Source organism: Prunus mume, linkage group LG1 (assembly GCF_029339155.1).
Source record: "Prunus mume cultivar Tortuosa linkage group LG1, ASM2933915v1, whole genome shotgun sequence".
Lineage (NCBI taxonomy): Eukaryota > Viridiplantae > Streptophyta > Magnoliopsida > Rosales > Rosaceae > Prunus > Prunus mume.
In genome coordinates, this window is record NC_142698.1 from 30,726,165 (window position 1) to 30,745,549 (window position 19,385).

Genomic DNA, 19,385 nt, shown 5'->3' on the forward strand with positions numbered 1-19,385 from the left:
TTTTACCATTTTGAAAAATTGGATAAAGGCTAAGAACTTGTTCAATTTGAATATTTTTACACCTCCATTTTATATTATTATTTGGAGTCACGCTTGTTATTGAAAACTCGCACATTAACATGTCGGTTCTTTATGATTGTAATTATAATATCTTTTCGTATAGAAAAAAGGAATTCTTTTATATTTTTTTATTCCGGATATCTCACATACAAGTTCATCAAATTAAGGAACATTTATTTCTGTAAGGTACAACTGTGCATATGTCCAGCTTTTATGCAAATTGCTCCTTGATATATATACTTCTAGGTCAAACAAACAAACAAACAAACAAACAATCTCTCTCTCCCTCTCTCCGTAGACAGGCACGCATGCGCACACATCATCTTCGTCCGTTTGTGGATTAAATAATCTCTCCTTTGTAATTAAGTTGCAACCACTTGATATAAATGAAGGTAACAACCAACCTTTCCCTCTATGCATACAACTTTTCTCCACAAACAATTAGGAAGAAGACAATCTACTCAGTTTATATCCTTTATCTCTACCCTTGTCCCTTCTGCACTATAATATATTCATCTTCTTCATTGCAACCACTTCTTATAAATGAAGTGCATGCAACAACCCACCTCTCTCTCTCTCTCTCTCTCACACATACAAACACAAGCCATCCATTGTTTCAATAAAGACATTAGACGATGACAACATACCCAGTTCCGTCTCTCTCTCTCTCTCTCTCTCTCTCTCGCCACCTTTCTGTGTATATCATGCAAAAGCCGTTAGATGAAGATAACATTCATAAATATGCTCGATAAATTATAGAATTGTGTTTCATTGTTTAATATTCTTTTCTTTTTCTTTAAGCAAGTGGAAGAAGCTTCTCATGCACAGAAAATATTGAATTACATTTACAAGATAACGTAGTGGTGACACAAGGACATTAGAAAAAAATAAAATAAAAAAAGCAGAAAATAGAAAGAAGAAGAAAAATATATAGAATGTCCTATCTCTTCTAAAGTAGTAGCTTGATCAAGGAACACCCAGCAGCACAGCCAGTAAAGCTAGAAATCTAAGAACTTGATCCATTAATTACGAGGCAGCTCTCTGCTATATTGGGATTTGATCAGAAGGATGCGAAGTGATTCTGCGAAGTTTGAACCATTTGCAAGTCTGTTGTTGTTTGGCACGAGTTGTCATCGCTGATCATGCTCCTGCAGAGTTGAGGACATAATTATTAATTCAGTGGTTATAATTAGTAATCATTGTTAGCAGAATATCCATACATCATAATTCAAAAGTTAATCATTAAAAACATGTGCAAGAACAAAAATTCATTGTCACTAGTCACAATAGGTGTAGGACCTATTGTAACGCTTTTACCCTATGTAAGAGAAGAGGGACAAATTATGGGAAAAGAGCAGTTGTACAGTATCTTATGTAACAAACTAGCAAGTAATGAAAGCGTTATGAAGATCTTACTCTCGCGGTCGAGATGCCCAAAGAGAACTAAGTGCTCGTAATCGTCCATAGTACTCTCCGATTACAAGAAAGCATCGAGCTGCCTGACGAACTGTCAAAATCCGGCGCAATTGATGAAGGGTTTGTTGTCTCAAATTATCAGCCTAAGTACAATTGGGACACGCAAATAATGAGTTACTTAATTCTCAGAACGACCAAATGAGCACAAGAGACACACAAGACAGAAGGAAATGAAGAAAAAAGCATGTTTGATTTGTATATAATATAAGATTAAACAAGAACCATCATGCATATGTAGACCATGGAATGGGTCCCTAGTGCAAGGTCACATGGGCACAGCCTTTAAACAACATTTCAAACAAGTTGAAATTGGAAAAACTTGTTCCATCTATGAATTTGGACTGTTCCAATCATGGTTTAGAAAAATAATACAACATATTCAATTAATTTATTACCTATATTTGCCATCTGAATTTTATATTCAGTCGATAGGTCCAGCTACGGTTTTCATTTCAACAAACATCACACTCAAACCTACCTCCGAAAGAAACATTTGGGATGGAAAAACTACACCAAAACCCTAGCATTCAGCATCTTGATTGACACCCTAGCTTAAAAAAAATACTGGTGCACCCCAAAATTATGGGGTTAATGAAATTATGATGACCCAATAAAGCCAACTATATACGTGGCAAGCATGTAGAGGATGTGATCAATCTATCTGTATAATATCATATATCATCTGTCTGAAAATTTGACCAAGAGCATGATAGTGACAGCCCTGATGGATGGAAAACTTCATGGTCAATTGGGATATTCATGATCATCAAGACCATCACAGTAGATATTTATTGAACGGTTGGATGAACATGGAAATGATAAAAATGTAGATACAATGTTTAGTTGACTATAGTATGGATGTTTCCATTTTGCTTTCTTTAATTAGTAGGAGCTTGAACTAAAAGTCAATTAAAATGTTAAATCACGGTGATGTGTGTGAAAATGAAAGCCCTTGGATTCTCACCCTTCAGGTGTAGGTTAGAGAATGGCGGCGCAAAACAAGAGGACAGAAAGAAGGAATATAATGAAAAAAAGGGACCTAGTTAGAAGAATTCAGATCAACTACCATGTTGATGTCACCTACCCAAGTTCCATCTTCAACTCTTTGTGGTGTGATGAAAACATCATACACCTTCTTAATGTTAAAACAGTAATTAGCGTGACTGACTGGTAGTCGTTGAAGCCTATAATAATGCTCCACAACTATAAAAAAATCGCCGCCCTTTTCGTAAAGATAATCTTAATCTTGTTTGAGTGGGTTCCATTTCCATCAACTATTTGCAGATTTGTCACGCAAGATCTAATCAGTCCTCGGATATTTTGAAAAGTGGGTTAGTCTAGGACTTATAGAACGGATTTTACCTAGATATCGATATGTATACATCGGTCAAATCTGGAAAATGCAATATGAAACTAGGACAACTTTTTAATGATTTTCAGAAATCGACTGAACGAGACACCACGTTTTACTCTCCGACACAAATTCATTTTCAGAAAGCACCAGGCAAGCTTGCTAATAAATATATAATAATACTCTATAAAATAATAGCTATATATATATAAATAACCTCCTAGGGTTCAATAGAAAGAAGAACAAAATGACTACTGCATGTTATAAAACAATTTTAACAAAGAGATTAATTATATATATGAAGTACATGCTTGACTTTGCGTGATGGATGCAAAATGAGCTTTGGATTTCCATGGTCAAATGAATAAAATAATGCTATATTGTTTATTTCTCATGATCATGTTTGTTACTACTTTTATTTACCTGGCGAACGAAGCCTTCAAGATTAGTGAGCTTGCCCAAAGCCACGGCCATCTGTTGCATGCCGTCGATGACTGGCCCACCGGCAATGGTGTCGACCAGAGACTGATGAAGCTGCTCTAGACCTTGAGTAAGCGCCTCTTCTGCTTGTTGCGAGGACTGCTGGAGGCTATATATCCCCATGAATTGCTGTTCTGTTAGTGGGTCTAACTGTGCTGTTAACATCTTATTAATAACAAAAAGAAACACCCATTAAGTAAAACAAGTGAAAAGGGAAGGGCAATAAGATTATTTAATTATAATTCATAATACACAAGAAATATCGGTTGTACATAACTTTTCTCCCACAATAACAAAAGTAAGACCCGCTTGCATATTGTAAGAGAAATCGTATAACCGGCACATACAATAAATTATCCTAAAACTGTCAAAATGGGGCAAATAATTAACTTTTGCATGATCAAATTGAATGTTTTTATGTCAACCTTGGCTGGATAAGTTCTGATATATATGATAATAATTTAGAATAAATAGTTGCGTATACATGGAAATAAATCCAAACCTTGATGAGCTCAGAGGGTCTAAAACCACCCATCCAGAGGAAGCAACGCTCAGCTGGGGTAGTCCACATTCCGGTAATGAGGTGGAACACATCAGATTTAGCAGCCACTCCCTTCAGCTGGAAAATTTCATCATAGTGTGAAATGTATCCATCCACAATTACGCGAAGATCGCTGTCGGATAAATGTGCCTGCAACCCTGTTCGGAGCTCCGACATGTGCCGGTGGTCGTCTTCTAGCCATCTTGCATATTCCATGTCAAATATTGCAGCACCTAAAAAAACAATAACAAAATAAATAAATAATTTATACATGATCATGACCAATTTACTGCGTAGAAAATAAAGCGCATGTTTTATTTTAAATATTTATATTCATTAATAATTGTTTGGTGAAAGGAGTACATTATTGTGCTAAAAGTTGAAAAGTTATAGCACGGGTGGATTTGAATAATGCATGCACAGATAAAAGTTAAACCATTAAAAAAATCATTTTTATACATCTGAAAGATCTGCTCCATTTAAAATACATGCTACAATTTTTCTCCATAATTTGGTCAAACTCCATATTTGACTGGAAGCTTCCATGTTAAAAGAAATTTAAATTTTTACATTTATCAACTTTACATAAAAAGGTTTTTGTCAAGAAACTCACCTGAGCTGATATTGCCAAAACCACCACCACAACCACCCAAGAACAACCCCTAAGAAAATATATTTTTTTAAAAAAAATAAAAAGAAAATTCAATACGATTAACAAAATAAATAATAAATCTTAACTGTTGTAAATTTTTAAGTCAGAAATAAATTTTCATAGTTTTTAAATAAAACCTGAGCGCGCGCTCTTTGAAGGTCTTGTTCTAGCTGGGTAAGCTTTATCCTGCTTGTCTCTAGCTGTTGCACATAAGCCTAATGACAAGGAGAGAATGGATCATTAAAATAATAATTAAGCTAAATAAAGTAGCTGGGAAATTAGATTTTTTTTTTTTTTAAAATGTGTGTGTGTGTGATAATTTGATAACTGACATTTACCTTTTTTCTGAGACGGCTTTTTCTTGCAGCCTCTCTGTTTTGAGCTAGACGTCTCAATGTCTGAACCAATGAAAGGTACTTCAGTTCAAAGTTGAAGTCAAAAATTGTGAAAGAAGAAATGCAAGAATATTGTCATGTTGAAAACCTTAGCATCAAGTTGTTTATTCTCTGATGTAGAACCAGCTCCCTTCCTCTGGAACATTGAAAACGTGAATAAGAAAAAGGGGGGAGAGAGAGAGAGAGAGAGAGAGAGAGTTTTGATTGAGTATGGAAATACCCACAAGGAATAAATTACCAAAATAAATTAAGAAATTGTTTTAAGGTTGGGAACAAGGAGACATGAGGAAGGTGGCATGGCATCTCTCTTTGGTTTTTTTTTTTTTTAAAATAGATGGAAATGGAAGGAAAAAAAGAAGAAGAAATTGTTTTAAGGAGAAGAAAAAAAAAGTTGTGTTTTTATATATGCTTGGATAGTTGGATTAGACATATATGCAGAACCATAGGGGGAGATTCCATGATTTGATTGAAACAAAACTACAACAATGATTAGAAAAGCTCACAGAATTTCGAGGAAGCATTTCTGATTTGTGATGCTAATGACTTGAGTGCTGCTCTCGAGGCAAGTAAATTTGGGTTTCTAATTTCAAAGTGGATTTTTGAAGTCGAAAGAAACAACAAGTTTTGGTTGTGTTATAGGCAAAAAACAGTGAGCAAAGTGGGGCATATTTATTATAGGCAAAAAACAGTGGTAACTACTGTGAAGATTCTCACTTTTCCTTTCTTTTATTATTATTTTTATATCTTCGTGTGTACAAACTCTCTCTTTCTTGTGTCAGACATCTTATCAGAAAATCGTTCAGAAATCAGGTAAACTCTGTCTTTCTTTGATTTTCTGAGTTTTGGGATCTGTGCTATAATTTTTGGAGAGAGAGAGAGAGATGAAAACAGTAATAATAACAATAAAGATGCCAACTTTTTCCTCAGTTGTGGGGGTGTGAGATGATATGATATGAGAAAGAAATGAGAGATTACAGTTGCAAAACAGGAGTTTAATTTAAAGAACCTTTTCCTGGGATGGTTTGGCAGCTGATTGACTTTGTGAAGCTCCTACTGCTCCTGCTCCTCCTCTTGAGCTGTCACTTATTGCCATGTCTTGAGCCTGTTGAAACTGTAGATGCTTCTGATCAAAAGCCTGTTGGTGATCTGAGGAAGATGCCTTTTTACTGATTGGAGATTCTGGCTCCAACTGGCCACCCTCTCCCTTGCTTGTGAGAGTGTTCACTTGTGATCCTGAGTCTGTGCTTTCCCCTCCTGACTTTGAACTTCCCTGCCATTTCCAAAGCAAAAATTAATCAAATTTCCATCTGGGTAATTATGAAAATCACTAAAACAAAATTAAAATTGTGAGAGAATAAATTATGGATGGAGATGGTCAAAGCTGTACCCTTGGGGTTTGGTGGAATCTCATTGGCCAAGATGGGAACATTTCCAGAGTAGCAGCAGGCCTGCCTGTGAATAAAGCTGCAAAGAATCACAAAAGCCAAATCTCAGAGGATCGCCAAAATAAAGACTTGTAAGATTTTTTCAAAGCATCAAAAGGTGTTGGGGGAAGGGAGGACCTAATCCTCCTTTTCTGCAGTTATGGAGTCAGTAAAAAATCATGCTAAAGGTTTCTAAGTTTGTAGCCTCACGCCATTCAACTCTCTTGTCTCAGAATCATTACTGTATTGGAAATGGTAACCTCCACCCCCCCCCCCCCCTCCTCTCCTCTCTCTCTCTCTCTCTATGCTTCCAGTAGACATATTCAAACCCCTCTCTCTCTCTCTGCTTTTCTAAAGAGGTTGGTTATGCTTTATCAAACGTCACCAAAAGCAGAAATGATGATAGGTGTAGAAGCATACGTGCTTGAGCTTCATCATTTCTAACTTGCCGCGCAATTGCTTCTTCCAGCTCTCCAAAATCAAAGGCAGATCCTTCTTGATTGCTAGCAACCAACAAAAGAAGCAAAAAAAGAATTAATAGCCCGTGTCAAAAGAAAAACATGAACAGATCAGAGAAAAACAAACAGCAAAAAAACTAATCAAATTGGAAAAGTAAAAGAAACCCAAGTGGAAATTAGTCTTGAAATTGCAATATTTGAATGAAAGTTTGGAAATTGATGTGATATCATACAGAAAACTGGTTGACGGAGCATTCATCCCATGAAGAACAGCATAAGGAACATGGTGATTTGAAGGTCCTGATTCTGATAAACCAGTAGCAGTCTCTCCAACTCTATGACTCGCCATGCAAGATTTTCTCAGACCATTTTCATCTTTGTACTCCAAGAAGAAGCTGGAATCGGGACATGTAGCAGAAATGAAAGCCATAGTTAAGAAAACTTTTGTTTTTTGTTTTTGTTCCTTTTTTTTCAGTTAGCTAGAAGAAACAGAGGACTTGGGAATGGGAAAACAATTTCCCAGGAATTTCACTTCTCTCTTTACCTCAATTGTTTTGCTTTAAGATGCCTAGACCAAGTGTATATGGAGCAAAGAACTTGAAAGAGACATATACACAAAGCAAAGCAGCAAAGATCAAAGGATATAATCTAAAAGAAGCAACTGGAGAGAGAGGGTCCAGTAAGTCTCTCTCTCATTTATGTCTCTGTTTGCAACTTTTGATCTTCTCTCTCTCTCCCTCTCTCTCTTTCTCTCTCTCCTTGTGAGGAGGGTGTCTCTGTCTCCTCCTTTCTCTACTTCTCTATGAAGAAAGCTAATTGATTACTCTGTCTGTGCTTGAGGTTGCTTTATCACCCTTCTCTCTCTCTAGTAAATATTATCAGATTTTGAAACTCATCCCATGGTACAGAAAATCTTGTCCTTGCAAGACCTGTCTCTCAGCTCAGGCCTCTTGGGTGTGTGGGGTTTGAAAACAGAAAATTTAAAACAAAAAAAACATATATTATAATATTAAATGAGGAAAAAATTTTAAAAAAAATTGAAAAATCAAGTGTGGGGTCTTTGGCAGGAACCCACTGGAATCACTGACTCCTACTCCACTCTCTCTCTCTTCTAACCGCCTGTGCTATGCCATTGGTTCTTTTTTATTGTGCTCTTCAGAGATGCAAGTACTTACAGGATAAATAAAAATAAATAACAATGAATTCATCATTTTTATATGAGATGAGACAAGGTTTTCTTTCACAAAAGATGGTAAAAGTCGAGGACTGAGGAGGAAAGGAAAAGCTGCAAATGGGTTTTCTGTGATCTTTTTTCTGGCCCAAAAGAGGGGATGGAGTTTATTTCTGACAACTAGGGGGTAGGGAGGGGCCCTTTGAGAAAGAGAGGTTTTAAAAAAAATATTTGTAAAGTTTTTTGCTTATACCATTTTCAACTAAAACATTAGAATATAATAATCCACAAGCAAAGCCCACTTATGTATATTTAATCCCTGCTTCTGAGATGGATTTGTTTGGTATTATCACCTTTGTTGATGGGTCAACATCCATTCCCTGTCATTACCTAAAACCATGGCAAATTAAGATTCCTTACTACTAATAGAAATATGTTTATTGAGTTCTAGCCAGGGGTCTAATGTCACGGCGGATTTATTGAGTTTGCTTTTATAAACTACTCCTAATTCCAACATTAGGTGTATTTTTTTTGTTTCCTTTCAGTGTGTACCAAACCTATAGTTTCTTTGAGGAGCTACAAACCCAATTAAAACTGTCATTAGAAGGAAAATAACTATAGATTAATTGGAAGTTTAGCACAAAAAAGAATAGAGGAAAAGAGTTGATTAAGAATTATATTCACACTAATTTAAGGTTAAACCCACATTATTGGGAAAATATATAAATAGAGAGAGAGAGAGAGAGAGAGAGAGAGAGTTGATTAAGAATTATATTCACACTAATTTAAGGTTAAACCCACATTATTGGGGAAAATATATAAATAGAGAGAGAGAGAGAGAGAGAGTTTGTAATGGACCCATGGCCTTTTTAATTAAGAGATTGATATGTATATAACATTAATATTTTATGTTATGCTCATCTACTACCTTTGTAGGTAATATGCCTTCTACCAATCATTCCCTTATGATATATACCAATGATTGGTTTTTTTTAAAAAATAAAAATAAAATAGGGTTTTGTTCAAATTAAGAAATATTCATGGATTAGGTAAATATGTACTTAAGTCATGCTTTTGCTCCCAATAAACCTTACAACATGTTCTTCATATGAGAGATCGCTCAAGCAGACTTTGTCAGATAATTATGTATTGCATAGATCTTATATTCCCCCTAATTGTACTTCTTTATATGTTCTTTTGCTTGTGTGGAAATAGCTGATTGGGTGGGCTTAAATTCTAACTTTAATTATGGCCTCGTAGATTATGTTAAACTGGATTTAGTCATAATTGCTTGTCACCTAAGCAATAAGAGGACTTAGATTAAAATATATTAATGTAGTTGTTTTTATAGTATTATTGGCTTGAATTGAACCAGACCCAACTTGCATTTTATTATTAAGACATCATTTTATTGCATGCGTGTCCACATTTGTAAGGTTAGATGTATCTTCTGCATCTTTATAGGTAAAATGCACAGATTTAGTAGGGGATGCCATGAAAGGTAGCTGTGTTTGAGATAGATCCTACCGTTGACCTTTTACCAAAAACAATAAGATTATTATGTTGGGCAATGATTAGCAGTGAATCCAATTAAGATAGTAATTATGAACTCAATCATGATTAGCAAAACTCATGAGCAAATCTAAGAAACTAACTGTAATTATGTTTCTTAATTGCAACATGTGACAGATTAAGTTTCCAAATTGTAATTAATTGTTACTTTCTTATCCCATGGTGTGTGATGCATGCTGCCATTGGGATTGGAAGGACTTGGAAGTCCAGATGTTGTTAAAGCGGTCATCAAGTGCAGCGGTGGCGTATGCATAACACAATTTGCACACCAGAAAAGAGAGAGAAAATGCGCATACAGTTTTGTATTTATTGCAGAGGGGAATAGCCTTGGATTATAAAAAGGGAAATTTGTATGAGGATTAGGAGAGTGGGCCAGGGTAGTGAGTTCCGTGGGCCGACCAGTAGCCTATCTCACTGAGCGGTAGCTTGCTCACAACCTTCCCCGACAAAACACTCATCTGAGTCGTAATTTCTAACACATCTAAGGACTCTAGAGCCAGCCAACGAGATCTAGCGTAATGAAAAATGATATTGACTTGCATATGATGAATATCTATTTGAGTGGATTATTTCCAAGATCTAATTACTCATGTAGATCACATAATCTGTGCACAAATCATTGACCGGCTAAGGAAATGAAATTTTCAAATCTAGAAACCATCATTGGGATTTTTATTTTAGGGTTCAGAACTAAAAACCTTGTCTTCTGACCAACCTGGGCTGTTACAAATTTGTTCATATTTTCCAAAGCCAGCAATAAAGAAAGTAGGTTTTGAGTTTGACCGCTGAACTATTCGTACGATCCCTTCATGCATTTGTTTCTTTCATGCATTTGAGTTTGACCATTTTGCCTTGGACAGGTGGGAACATTGTATGATCTTTTGCAGGATGGCAAACGACACCAAATTTGTTTACAAGTTTTAAATACAAAGTCTCAAGCAGAAGCATTACATGACGATTCAATCTAACAATACAGATTCAGCATATAAGCTAACTGAATTAAAACTTTCTCACTTCTAATCCAATTTTATGATCTCATAATTATATTGAATAAAAATATCAAAAACTTTACACAAGTTTGCAGAGTAACACCATAATAAGTTATGATTCGAGGAACCACCACTAGGATGCTCACAAGCAATTTAGCGCCGGTTTGAAAATGTATTTGTTGGAACAACAAATAACTCTGCAATCAATGCAATGCTTGTATACTCAAGTACCTGTGAAACTTCTGTGCAACAAAAATCCGTAATCATCAACATACTTCAAAGACGAGGGCAGGCTTTGGCCATGATCAGATTTAACAGAGCATCTTCCCAGGGCCTCCAAATGTCTTTTGATCAGAAAGAAACATGAGAATAAGCACTTGACCATCAGGCTCTTTCTATTGTATGTTGGAAGTTCAGAGATTTTTGCAAACAAAACATATCTAGATAAATGTGACTGATCCACAATGACTAGAAAACCTGTAAGTAGAACTCATCCTTTACGACCGGCTTATAAGAGGGTCTCGTGTTTATATGTTGCATATCTTAAAGGTACCAAGGCAATGTCAAAGTAGGCTAACACTTCATCTCAGAGCTAGGGCTGAAGCCACTCGGCTCTCCCATTCTACTTCGGGCAGGAAATGCAACTATGCAAACCCACCATCCCTGCAGTACACCTGCCCTATCGCTAATACCATGTTAAATCTATCAATAGAACACATCCATAAAATCAGCTTACAACACATCTCAAAGGTACCCAGGCAATGTGGGACTCTGCTAATGCCTAGTGCCAACTTTTTATGCAATTAGCACCTCAAGAAATACTCCAGAAACGGTGGGCACGACTGGCCCAGTGGCCTTTATATTCCTGTCCATGTTAGAAAAGAGATTGCCAGAGCACAACAAAAATATATCTCAACAGACCCTACTTTTTCAAAAAGTCTTAACCACCATAATTTTGAGTAGGAATCTTTCACTCTATGGTCTTAGAACTATAACCATTTCACATAACAGTTTTCTGGCTGTTCAAAACTCAGAAAAAATGCCATAGAATATTAAGTTTGAAAACAGGGAAGGAAGAGAACATGAAAATCAGTGAAGCACCTTATCCCATAAACCTCTGGATGAACAAATTGGTGACCCTAATGTCTCATATAAAAACCAAAATGGGATGGTATAAACAAGTGGTCGAAGTATGCCTTAAATGTGGTATATTAACTTGAATGCTACATAGCCTCAAATACTATGTTCATTTCCATAACATACAGTGGTCAAGGCCGAAGACTCCATGTGCATTTCCAGGCGCCATGCAAAGACATAGTCTACGGAAAAAAAATTGTTTAGTGTCTTAATATGGCGTTTTTATACTTAATTAATGAGTCCAAAAGATCATACATTACCGTTTTCCACAGAACTCTTTCTTTGAACTCAACCATATATGTGTAGATATGTATCATAGCCTGTATACGTATTCTCGTGAAGAAATTTAGCAGCATAGCTCCTGTTTCACACTACAATTAATGCAAGATGTGAAGATCCAATCAAACAGAGGAGGATAGATACTCAAAGACTCCAGGTTGCAAACCGCTCAATACCCCAACACAGAAAAACAAAAATGATAAAAATCCTCATCTAGAATACAAGGTGAAAAGGCCAGAAGACACAATCTGGTGTCTGATATCCCAATGGACAACATGCTAAAAAACCAAAACTAAAAGAAACCTGAAAAAGCAAGATGCCTAATTTTTCATTATATTCAGACAACATTCTCTATTATCTATCACACAACTAAACGTTACACTTGTTTCTATAATCAACTGACAGTCTTTAAATTAATTTCATCATTCGTTTTCCTATATCTTTCCATTGCATCTGTCTTTTGCAACTGCCTATCTAACCAGAAATCCAGGCTTCAGCTATCATTAATTAGCCTTAGCAAGGAATGATCATATTGATCACTGAAGTGGACTTAGCTGATGAATCAGGCACATGCATCAACATATGACTATTTATGAGAATGCAGTTTATCTATCATCAATTCAATTAGATAAAGCTCCTGGTGCAGAAACAAGAGACATAAACTCCAAGATGGACTAATCACAACAAGGGCAAGAAACTTTTCACATCACCAAAAAGAATGTAGCAGAGGAACAAAACTATCAATGATGGCGGAGATGTGACATTCAACATGCAACGAAGATATTTTAATGTACATTTGAAGAATATTGGAAATACTAGCTAACTGGTCACAGAGATCAATTAAGTAAACAGTATCATAAATTATAATAAGTTGTCATTATAAAATGAAATAGGTGTGAAGATAGTCAGGTAAGCTGACATCTTTCACTGTTCAACAGCCCCCAACCAATTATAAGAATTTCAAGGTCTCTCAAACATAATTACTCTTCCTGGCTCTAACTCCTAGCGCACTCCTCTTTATAAGGACTAACACTTCGACAATCCTTTAAAACCAAAAGAAGAAGAAATGGTCATCTGTTATAGAAATCATAAGATGCCAGTAGAGAAAAAAAAATCCTTTTTCACATGTTACCCTAATTCAGAACTCGGCAATTCCTACCCATCTGCCAACATATAGCTGACAAGTGAGGATCCTTTCATTGAATGAGGTAATCAAGGCCCCAATTGCCAGCCATTGATAATACTCAACGCTTTAAGTGAACAGACAGAAAAATTACAACCACACTTTATTTTAGTCTTTCTTCTCCTAAAATCAGTGATTTTAAAATAGATTTAAAATAGCAATAAGATGTATGCTTTCTGTATCAGAGTAGCTCCAGTGAATAACTGTATTTAAACCTACAGTCTCAACCATATAAAAGACAGATGCCTTTTGAAGTGGAAGCATAATAACATTCAAATTTGGGAGAAGTGACAGTAATATCACAATAAATTTGTAACTGCATTGCTACCACAACTATAAGTTACAACAAAATAAGGAAAAAAGACAACCGAGACAAATACCAGGGGTAAACTGTGTAACTCCGATCAATGGAACTTGAAGGCACTTGAAGAAAGATTACAAAAGCGACATAAGAAAAAGGAGGCAAATCAGCAAGGAAAAACAACAGAAAACAGTGTGCACTAGCATGTGTGGATGTGTGTGCACACCTTTTTTTGCACATGAGCACGTAACTCTGTGTGTGTGTGTGTGTGTGTGTGAGAGTGAGAGAGAGAGAGAGAGAGAGAGAGAGAGATCTTGAGCCATTTTTTGTTTAAGAAACTACTAAATCAATCAGGGGAAGACAGATCAACTATCATATAGAATGCAAAAAGCTGCTCATGCTCAACAAGCTGTAAAATTTACCTGCATATGCGCTTTTACAATTGAACAAAACTGGAATTTCACATATTTGTTGCAATGTTTCTACTCGTACTCAAACTGCACCTCTACATACATGTATTGTCTCATGAGCTGGACGATGGATGAGGTGAAATTTGCTAACGTTTGGCATTCTTCATGGGTTTTGGCTTCTGAAAAAACCCCATGAATAACCAATTTCTTAAGACTTGGGCATCGTTTCAACAGCCCTTCAACAAAATGTATGAAGAGATCATTGATTAGAGTCCACCCAAGCTCCAAGAAAGTAACATTCTCCAGATGAGAAGATCCTTGCAAAACATAGTGAAGCACTCCATCTCTTAAATCATAACTCAATGACAAATGACTCAGCCGTGGTAAACAGGCAGCAATCGTTTCTAAATCCACAATCTCATCCTCATCATAAAAAATCACATCCCATAGCCGAAGCCTCCTCAATTTTGACGATCTCGAGATCATCTGGTAAAATTTTGGCCATATAATTGTAAAATTGCTAATATCTACAATCTCAAGGTTTTCAACATTATCACCGTTATCAAGATGAAAGACACTAACATCATCAATCTTGAAATGCTTCAAGGTCCCCTTTCCAATGAGTTCAAAGACCTCAAGAGCACAAGCTTTCATGTGCAAACGCTGAAAGATATTCCAATATAAACTTTTCCAAACTGATTCTTTCTGCATAAATGCTCTTTAATGTTGGACTGCTCAGCTCAACAGTCACTTGTGCATCTGACATTGCTATCTCTGGGTTGACAAGTTCTAAGGTTTCAATCTTTGGGCATGCACTTAGCAAAAGGCTCAGATCCAATGCTGAAATACTAACGTACCTCAAAAGAAAGAGATTTCAAACAAGGAAATCTCTGAAATGTGGGTTCGACTCCTGTGACAGAATTATGGCCCAAGACCAACATTTCCAACTTTTGCCTCCCAGAAATTTCTAGAATGTTTACATTTGGAGCAGTCCGAACATTATAAGACAATTGCCGAAGCGTTTCTCTGGTGTACATGAGCCATGCAATAACAGTGGAACCCAAGAACTCTTCAACATCATCCATTAAGATTGATAGACCTTGTAATCCAGTACTTTGAAAAATTGTTTGCGTTATTAAGATTTCCAATTGACTAGTTGTTAAATCCCGATACACAGGCCAATCATTGGAATTGAATGAAAGCGTGTGAAGGTGTTTGCGGCAAGCTTCTCGCCATTTCTGACATGTTGTGGAGGCTACCACCACATCTCGCGCAGCACTGAGCCGGGACAGTATGTTACCAATGACCTCAACAGGCAGGTGCTCCATAACCCACAACGCTAATCAATTTTCTCAAAAACACCACTTGGGTTTCCACAAAGTATCAACTCATTATCGAAATACTTAATCTCCCAAGAAGCAAATTGTCATGCTCTTCAAAAATCAAGGTGAATTTGTAAAACCAGTCAATAGATGTTCCCGTTGATAGTACTACTCTAATAGCAGAAGGCTGGTGGAATCAACAAAAATGAAATGCTGGCCAACAAAGAAAGAAAATAATTGGTCCACCACAGTTTATGGGATCCCTAAACCAAAATCAAACACACACCACTACAGTAACTTGAAAACATTAAAAAAATCCAGATTTTGCTTCAAGAAATTAAAATGCTCAACAGTAGCAAAATTGTAACCAACTAAAAATCAAAACCATACATACAAAACCCATTAGCACCACAAAACCAATATCAGGGTATCAATCTGAATTGAAGAAACTCCTAGCAAATAAAACGACTCAGTTCTCATAGTATCCATTATAGTGGGTAATAAATACAATATCGAAAGAACAAAAAAAAAAAAAAAAAAAAAAGCATTAGAACGAATTCAACCATACCCAAATGAAGAAACGAAAAATAAAAAAATTGATTACCTGGAGATCAAAAAGGTGGTGGTGAAAGGTGCTGTTAGTAACCAGAAGAACAATTTGAAATGGATTGCAAATGCAGATTAAAGAATGATTGAACAAATGGTAATGAAATGGAAACTTGATGAAGATGAAGAGTGGATCAAGAAGAAAAGCCTTGAGCATAGGCTTGAGATCCGCTACTTCTGATATCGAGAGAGAGAGGAAGAATCAATAATCAATTAAATCAAGGTGAGCAGTAGTATCCTCATTAGATAATTCATCCCTACTTACATAATTTGTCATACAAGATGTTTGGTTTTTGTCAAAAGAAACTGTTTCATAAAAACCCCGCAATTGGGCAATCGCACAACAAGATTTATCGTAAAAATCATACAACAATCGAGAAGGATGTTTGGAAAATAAATATTAAAAGAAAAAGTTATCAGAGAAGCTAAAATATTTATAAAAAAAACCCTTACTGGTAAGCTCGTGGGTTATGAGTCTATGACTCAAGTTATTAGTCTCTAATTATAGAATGCATTAGGTTGTGACTAATTACTTTGTATGTGTATGACTAGTCCTCTTCAATGCAATCCATCATGTTTATCTATACTAGCCCCTTGGTACATGCTCATGCATGTGCCAATTGGTTTTCTTATTTTATTTTATTTTTAGAATTAAGAAAAGATAACATGGGTAGTTATGTTTCCTAAAAGTATAACCTATTATATAAAAGAAAAGAGGTTATTTAGAATTATATTCACGCTAATTTAAGGCTATTCCTACATTATTGAGCAAATTATATATATATATATATAGAGAGAGAGAGAGAGAGAGAGAGAGAGAGAGAGAGAGTGTGTGTGTAATGGACCCATGGCCTTTTTAATTAAGAGATTGATATGTACATACCTTTATAGGTAATATGCCTTCTACCAATTATTCCTTTACAATATATATCAATAATTGGTTTTTTTTTTTTTTCGAATGGATTATGTTCAAATTAAGAAATATGCATGGATTAGGTAAATATGTATCTAAGTCATGCTTTTGATCCCAAAAAACCTTACAACATGTTCTTCATATGAAATATCTCTCAAAGACTTGGTCAGATAATTATGTATTGCATAGATCTTGGGCTTTTTCAGTGGTTTCCGCTGTGATTTTGAGGAATTGTTGAAGCTTGCGTGCTCAATGAGGATTCTGGAGTATAAAGTTCAATGTTGTTAGATTCGTTGAGCTTAGCAGTGTTGTATAGCTTGGACAAGATGTAAGTAAAACTTTTTTGGATTGTGAATAAAATCACATATTATTATATTATTATAATGTGATTCAGGTGAATGTTAATGAACATGATGTTGGTGTTTTCATAAACTGCTTAAACTAATTTAAAGCATATGAACTTGTTGGTCAACAGTTAATGGGTAAGTGAAACATGTTTTGTTTTAAATAAATTTTCTTAACTGAGATTTGTGGACCATGGAACTTATGTTATGATTGTATTGGTGGTATTTTTGTGTGAATGACCACATAGATATATATAATATTAAATATATATATATTGATGTGATTGGTGTATTTGGGGATAAAAATATTTTTTAATGTGAACCTATATTTTATATTGTTTTGTTGTAGGTGTGAATACCTTGAATCCCTTATGAGTTTGTTAGATGGGCATTCTCGAGAGTTTCTTAAACGAGCATTCTCATGGCATGAAGGGATAAAAATACCCTTAGGCCAGACGAACCCAAAAATAGTTAAAGCTATATTCTATTGCCATTTAATACTTATGATTGACATGTAATCATGAGTGAAACACTAAGGTGATTGGTCAATGGATGTTGATGCAATATAAAGGTAATGAATGGTGGAATACATGACTTCATTTAGACTATTGAATCGTTGGCAGATATTTGCAACACACACTATAATTTACATTTAGACACCTCCTAAGCTCAACCCTCGCATGCCTCCAACATTTAAGGCTTCTTTAGTTCAATGCAACGAAACAAGTGATTACACCAATACACTCTAACAAGCTTGTATAATCAAGTAAACCCACACAGATTTACAGGCAAACTTGCTCAACCTTCTATTTTTACTCTTCCACAGGTTTCTTCTCTTCACTTGATTCTATCGAGATCACCTTTCTGTTGGAATCATTCAAAGACTCTTCTACCTATGTTGTATATATGATTGTGCAACACGCATGTCCTTACAATGAACTTTCGATCCTACAAGTAGATTCTCCAAACATCAAGGCAATGCGCCAAATCAACATATTGCATGTCCTCCAACCTGTAATCAAGATCCCAATCTGGAATCATGTTTTTTATTACTTGCACCAAATCAACATATTGCATTTCCTCCAACCTACAATCGAAGGGTTTCATTGATGCTACCTTGTTGCATGGAGGAATGCTTGTGCAAGTAATAAGAAATGTAGCATCAATGAAGCAAGGTAGTTCGAGTGTTGCATTGCAATATATCCACAAACGCCTCAATTACCTCCAATGATGATTGCATAATTTCATATTCTCTCATTATGTTTTATAAAGGCACCAACATTAGCACATTTAATAAAACCTTGAGACTTACCTAGAGATTACTGCCTTCTTCAATGCCTCTCTTCATTTTTTGTTACGATGACATTCAAATTTTGCCTCCTTAGATAGTCTTTCACTTGATAAGGTCATTTGTTATTCCATTGATCATGCTGTAGGGAAACAAACAATATATGCATGAGGTTTGAAGAATTTTTCATCTATCCTTGCCTTTTATTTTGTTCAAATTTGGTGATACTATTACTAGGAAATGATAATTTAATGTGTCCCTCTTTTTTTTTTTTTTTTTTGGGAAACTTCATGTGCTTAATGATGTTAAATTTACACAGAGTATTATGTCTGAAGACTTCAAATTACATAACAGACTAATAATTAAATTACTCCTCATTGCGACTACTGCTACTTGCGTTGTCGTTGTCTTTATCGGAGTCCTCTCCGTCGGTGTCTCATTCCTCAGAATCCAAAGAGCTTTCAGTGCTACTCAATAAATATTAAATATAAAATTATTCATAATGATACTCTAACTAAAGTAAATGGAAATTATGAATACTCAAAAATGAAAGAAAAAAATAAATATTACTTACTTTGTCTCCTCCTAATCGTCAGCTTCAATGATTTCTAGCTTAACTTACAGGCCTTTCATTTAATACTTGATGATGTGATTTTGTTTGAGGTATCAATAAAAATGTGGGTGCTTTTCCCATTTTCATCACCCTTGACAAGTTCTATCTCCGCATCTATGTCTTCATTCGTTTTGATATAGAATGTATCAAGATGGTGAATTCGGAAAAGTATACTTTTTCTACTCACTTTTTTTTTTTTTTTATTTTTTAAATTCTTGTTTCTCCTAGAGTTTGATAGATCAATGGTTTTTCAAGCTTTATGCAAGAGGCGGATCAATTTCAAAAGACGAGGAATAGCCATATAAGAGGTAACATCATTTTAACCCCCTCCAGGTTTGGGGTCATTCTTCAAATAGGCCACAGAGTTTCAATTTTGTCAATTTATGCCCTAACATTTTAAAATTCAACCAATTTACAGGT

At 35.5% G+C, this 19,385-nt stretch overlaps 2 protein-coding genes across 5 annotated transcripts; both read right to left on the reverse strand.

The window, feature by feature from the left end:
• Positions 1-881: 881 nt before the first annotated feature.
• Positions 882-8,085, reverse strand: LOC103327958 (transcription factor TGA9). Of its 4 annotated transcripts, XM_008230356.3 has the most exons (13): positions 7,382-8,082; positions 7,071-7,232; positions 6,800-6,882; positions 6,343-6,419; positions 5,962-6,225; positions 5,044-5,091; positions 4,899-4,958; positions 4,698-4,775; positions 4,522-4,570; positions 3,870-4,141; positions 3,311-3,532; positions 1,477-1,619; positions 882-1,208 (listed from the first exon to the last, which is right to left on the reverse strand). In XM_008230356.3, the coding sequence occupies exons 2-13, from the start codon at positions 7,184-7,186 to the stop codon at positions 1,121-1,123; spliced, it is 1,500 nt and encodes a 499-aa protein (XP_008228578.2). In that variant the 5' UTR covers positions 7,187-7,232; positions 7,382-8,082; the 3' UTR covers positions 882-1,120. The 4 variants fall into 4 exon arrangements, with proteins under 4 accessions (XP_008228578.2, XP_008228563.2, XP_008228573.2 ...); XM_008230341.3 differs by having other exon boundaries at positions 7,071-8,085; XM_008230351.3 differs by lacking the exon at positions 5,044-5,091 and having other exon boundaries at positions 7,071-8,084.
• A 2,509-nt stretch (positions 8,086-10,594) lies between these two features.
• On the reverse strand, positions 10,595-16,266 carry LOC103327977 (F-box/LRR-repeat protein At1g67190-like). Its single transcript, XM_089049840.1, is given in 4 exon segments — positions 10,595-14,552; positions 14,554-14,741; positions 14,743-15,464; positions 15,806-16,266. Coding segments are annotated over 3 exon segments (1,254 nt in total). The 5' UTR covers positions 15,208-15,464; positions 15,806-16,266; the 3' UTR covers positions 10,595-13,951.
• Between the last annotated feature and the right edge of the window lie 3,119 nt (positions 16,267-19,385).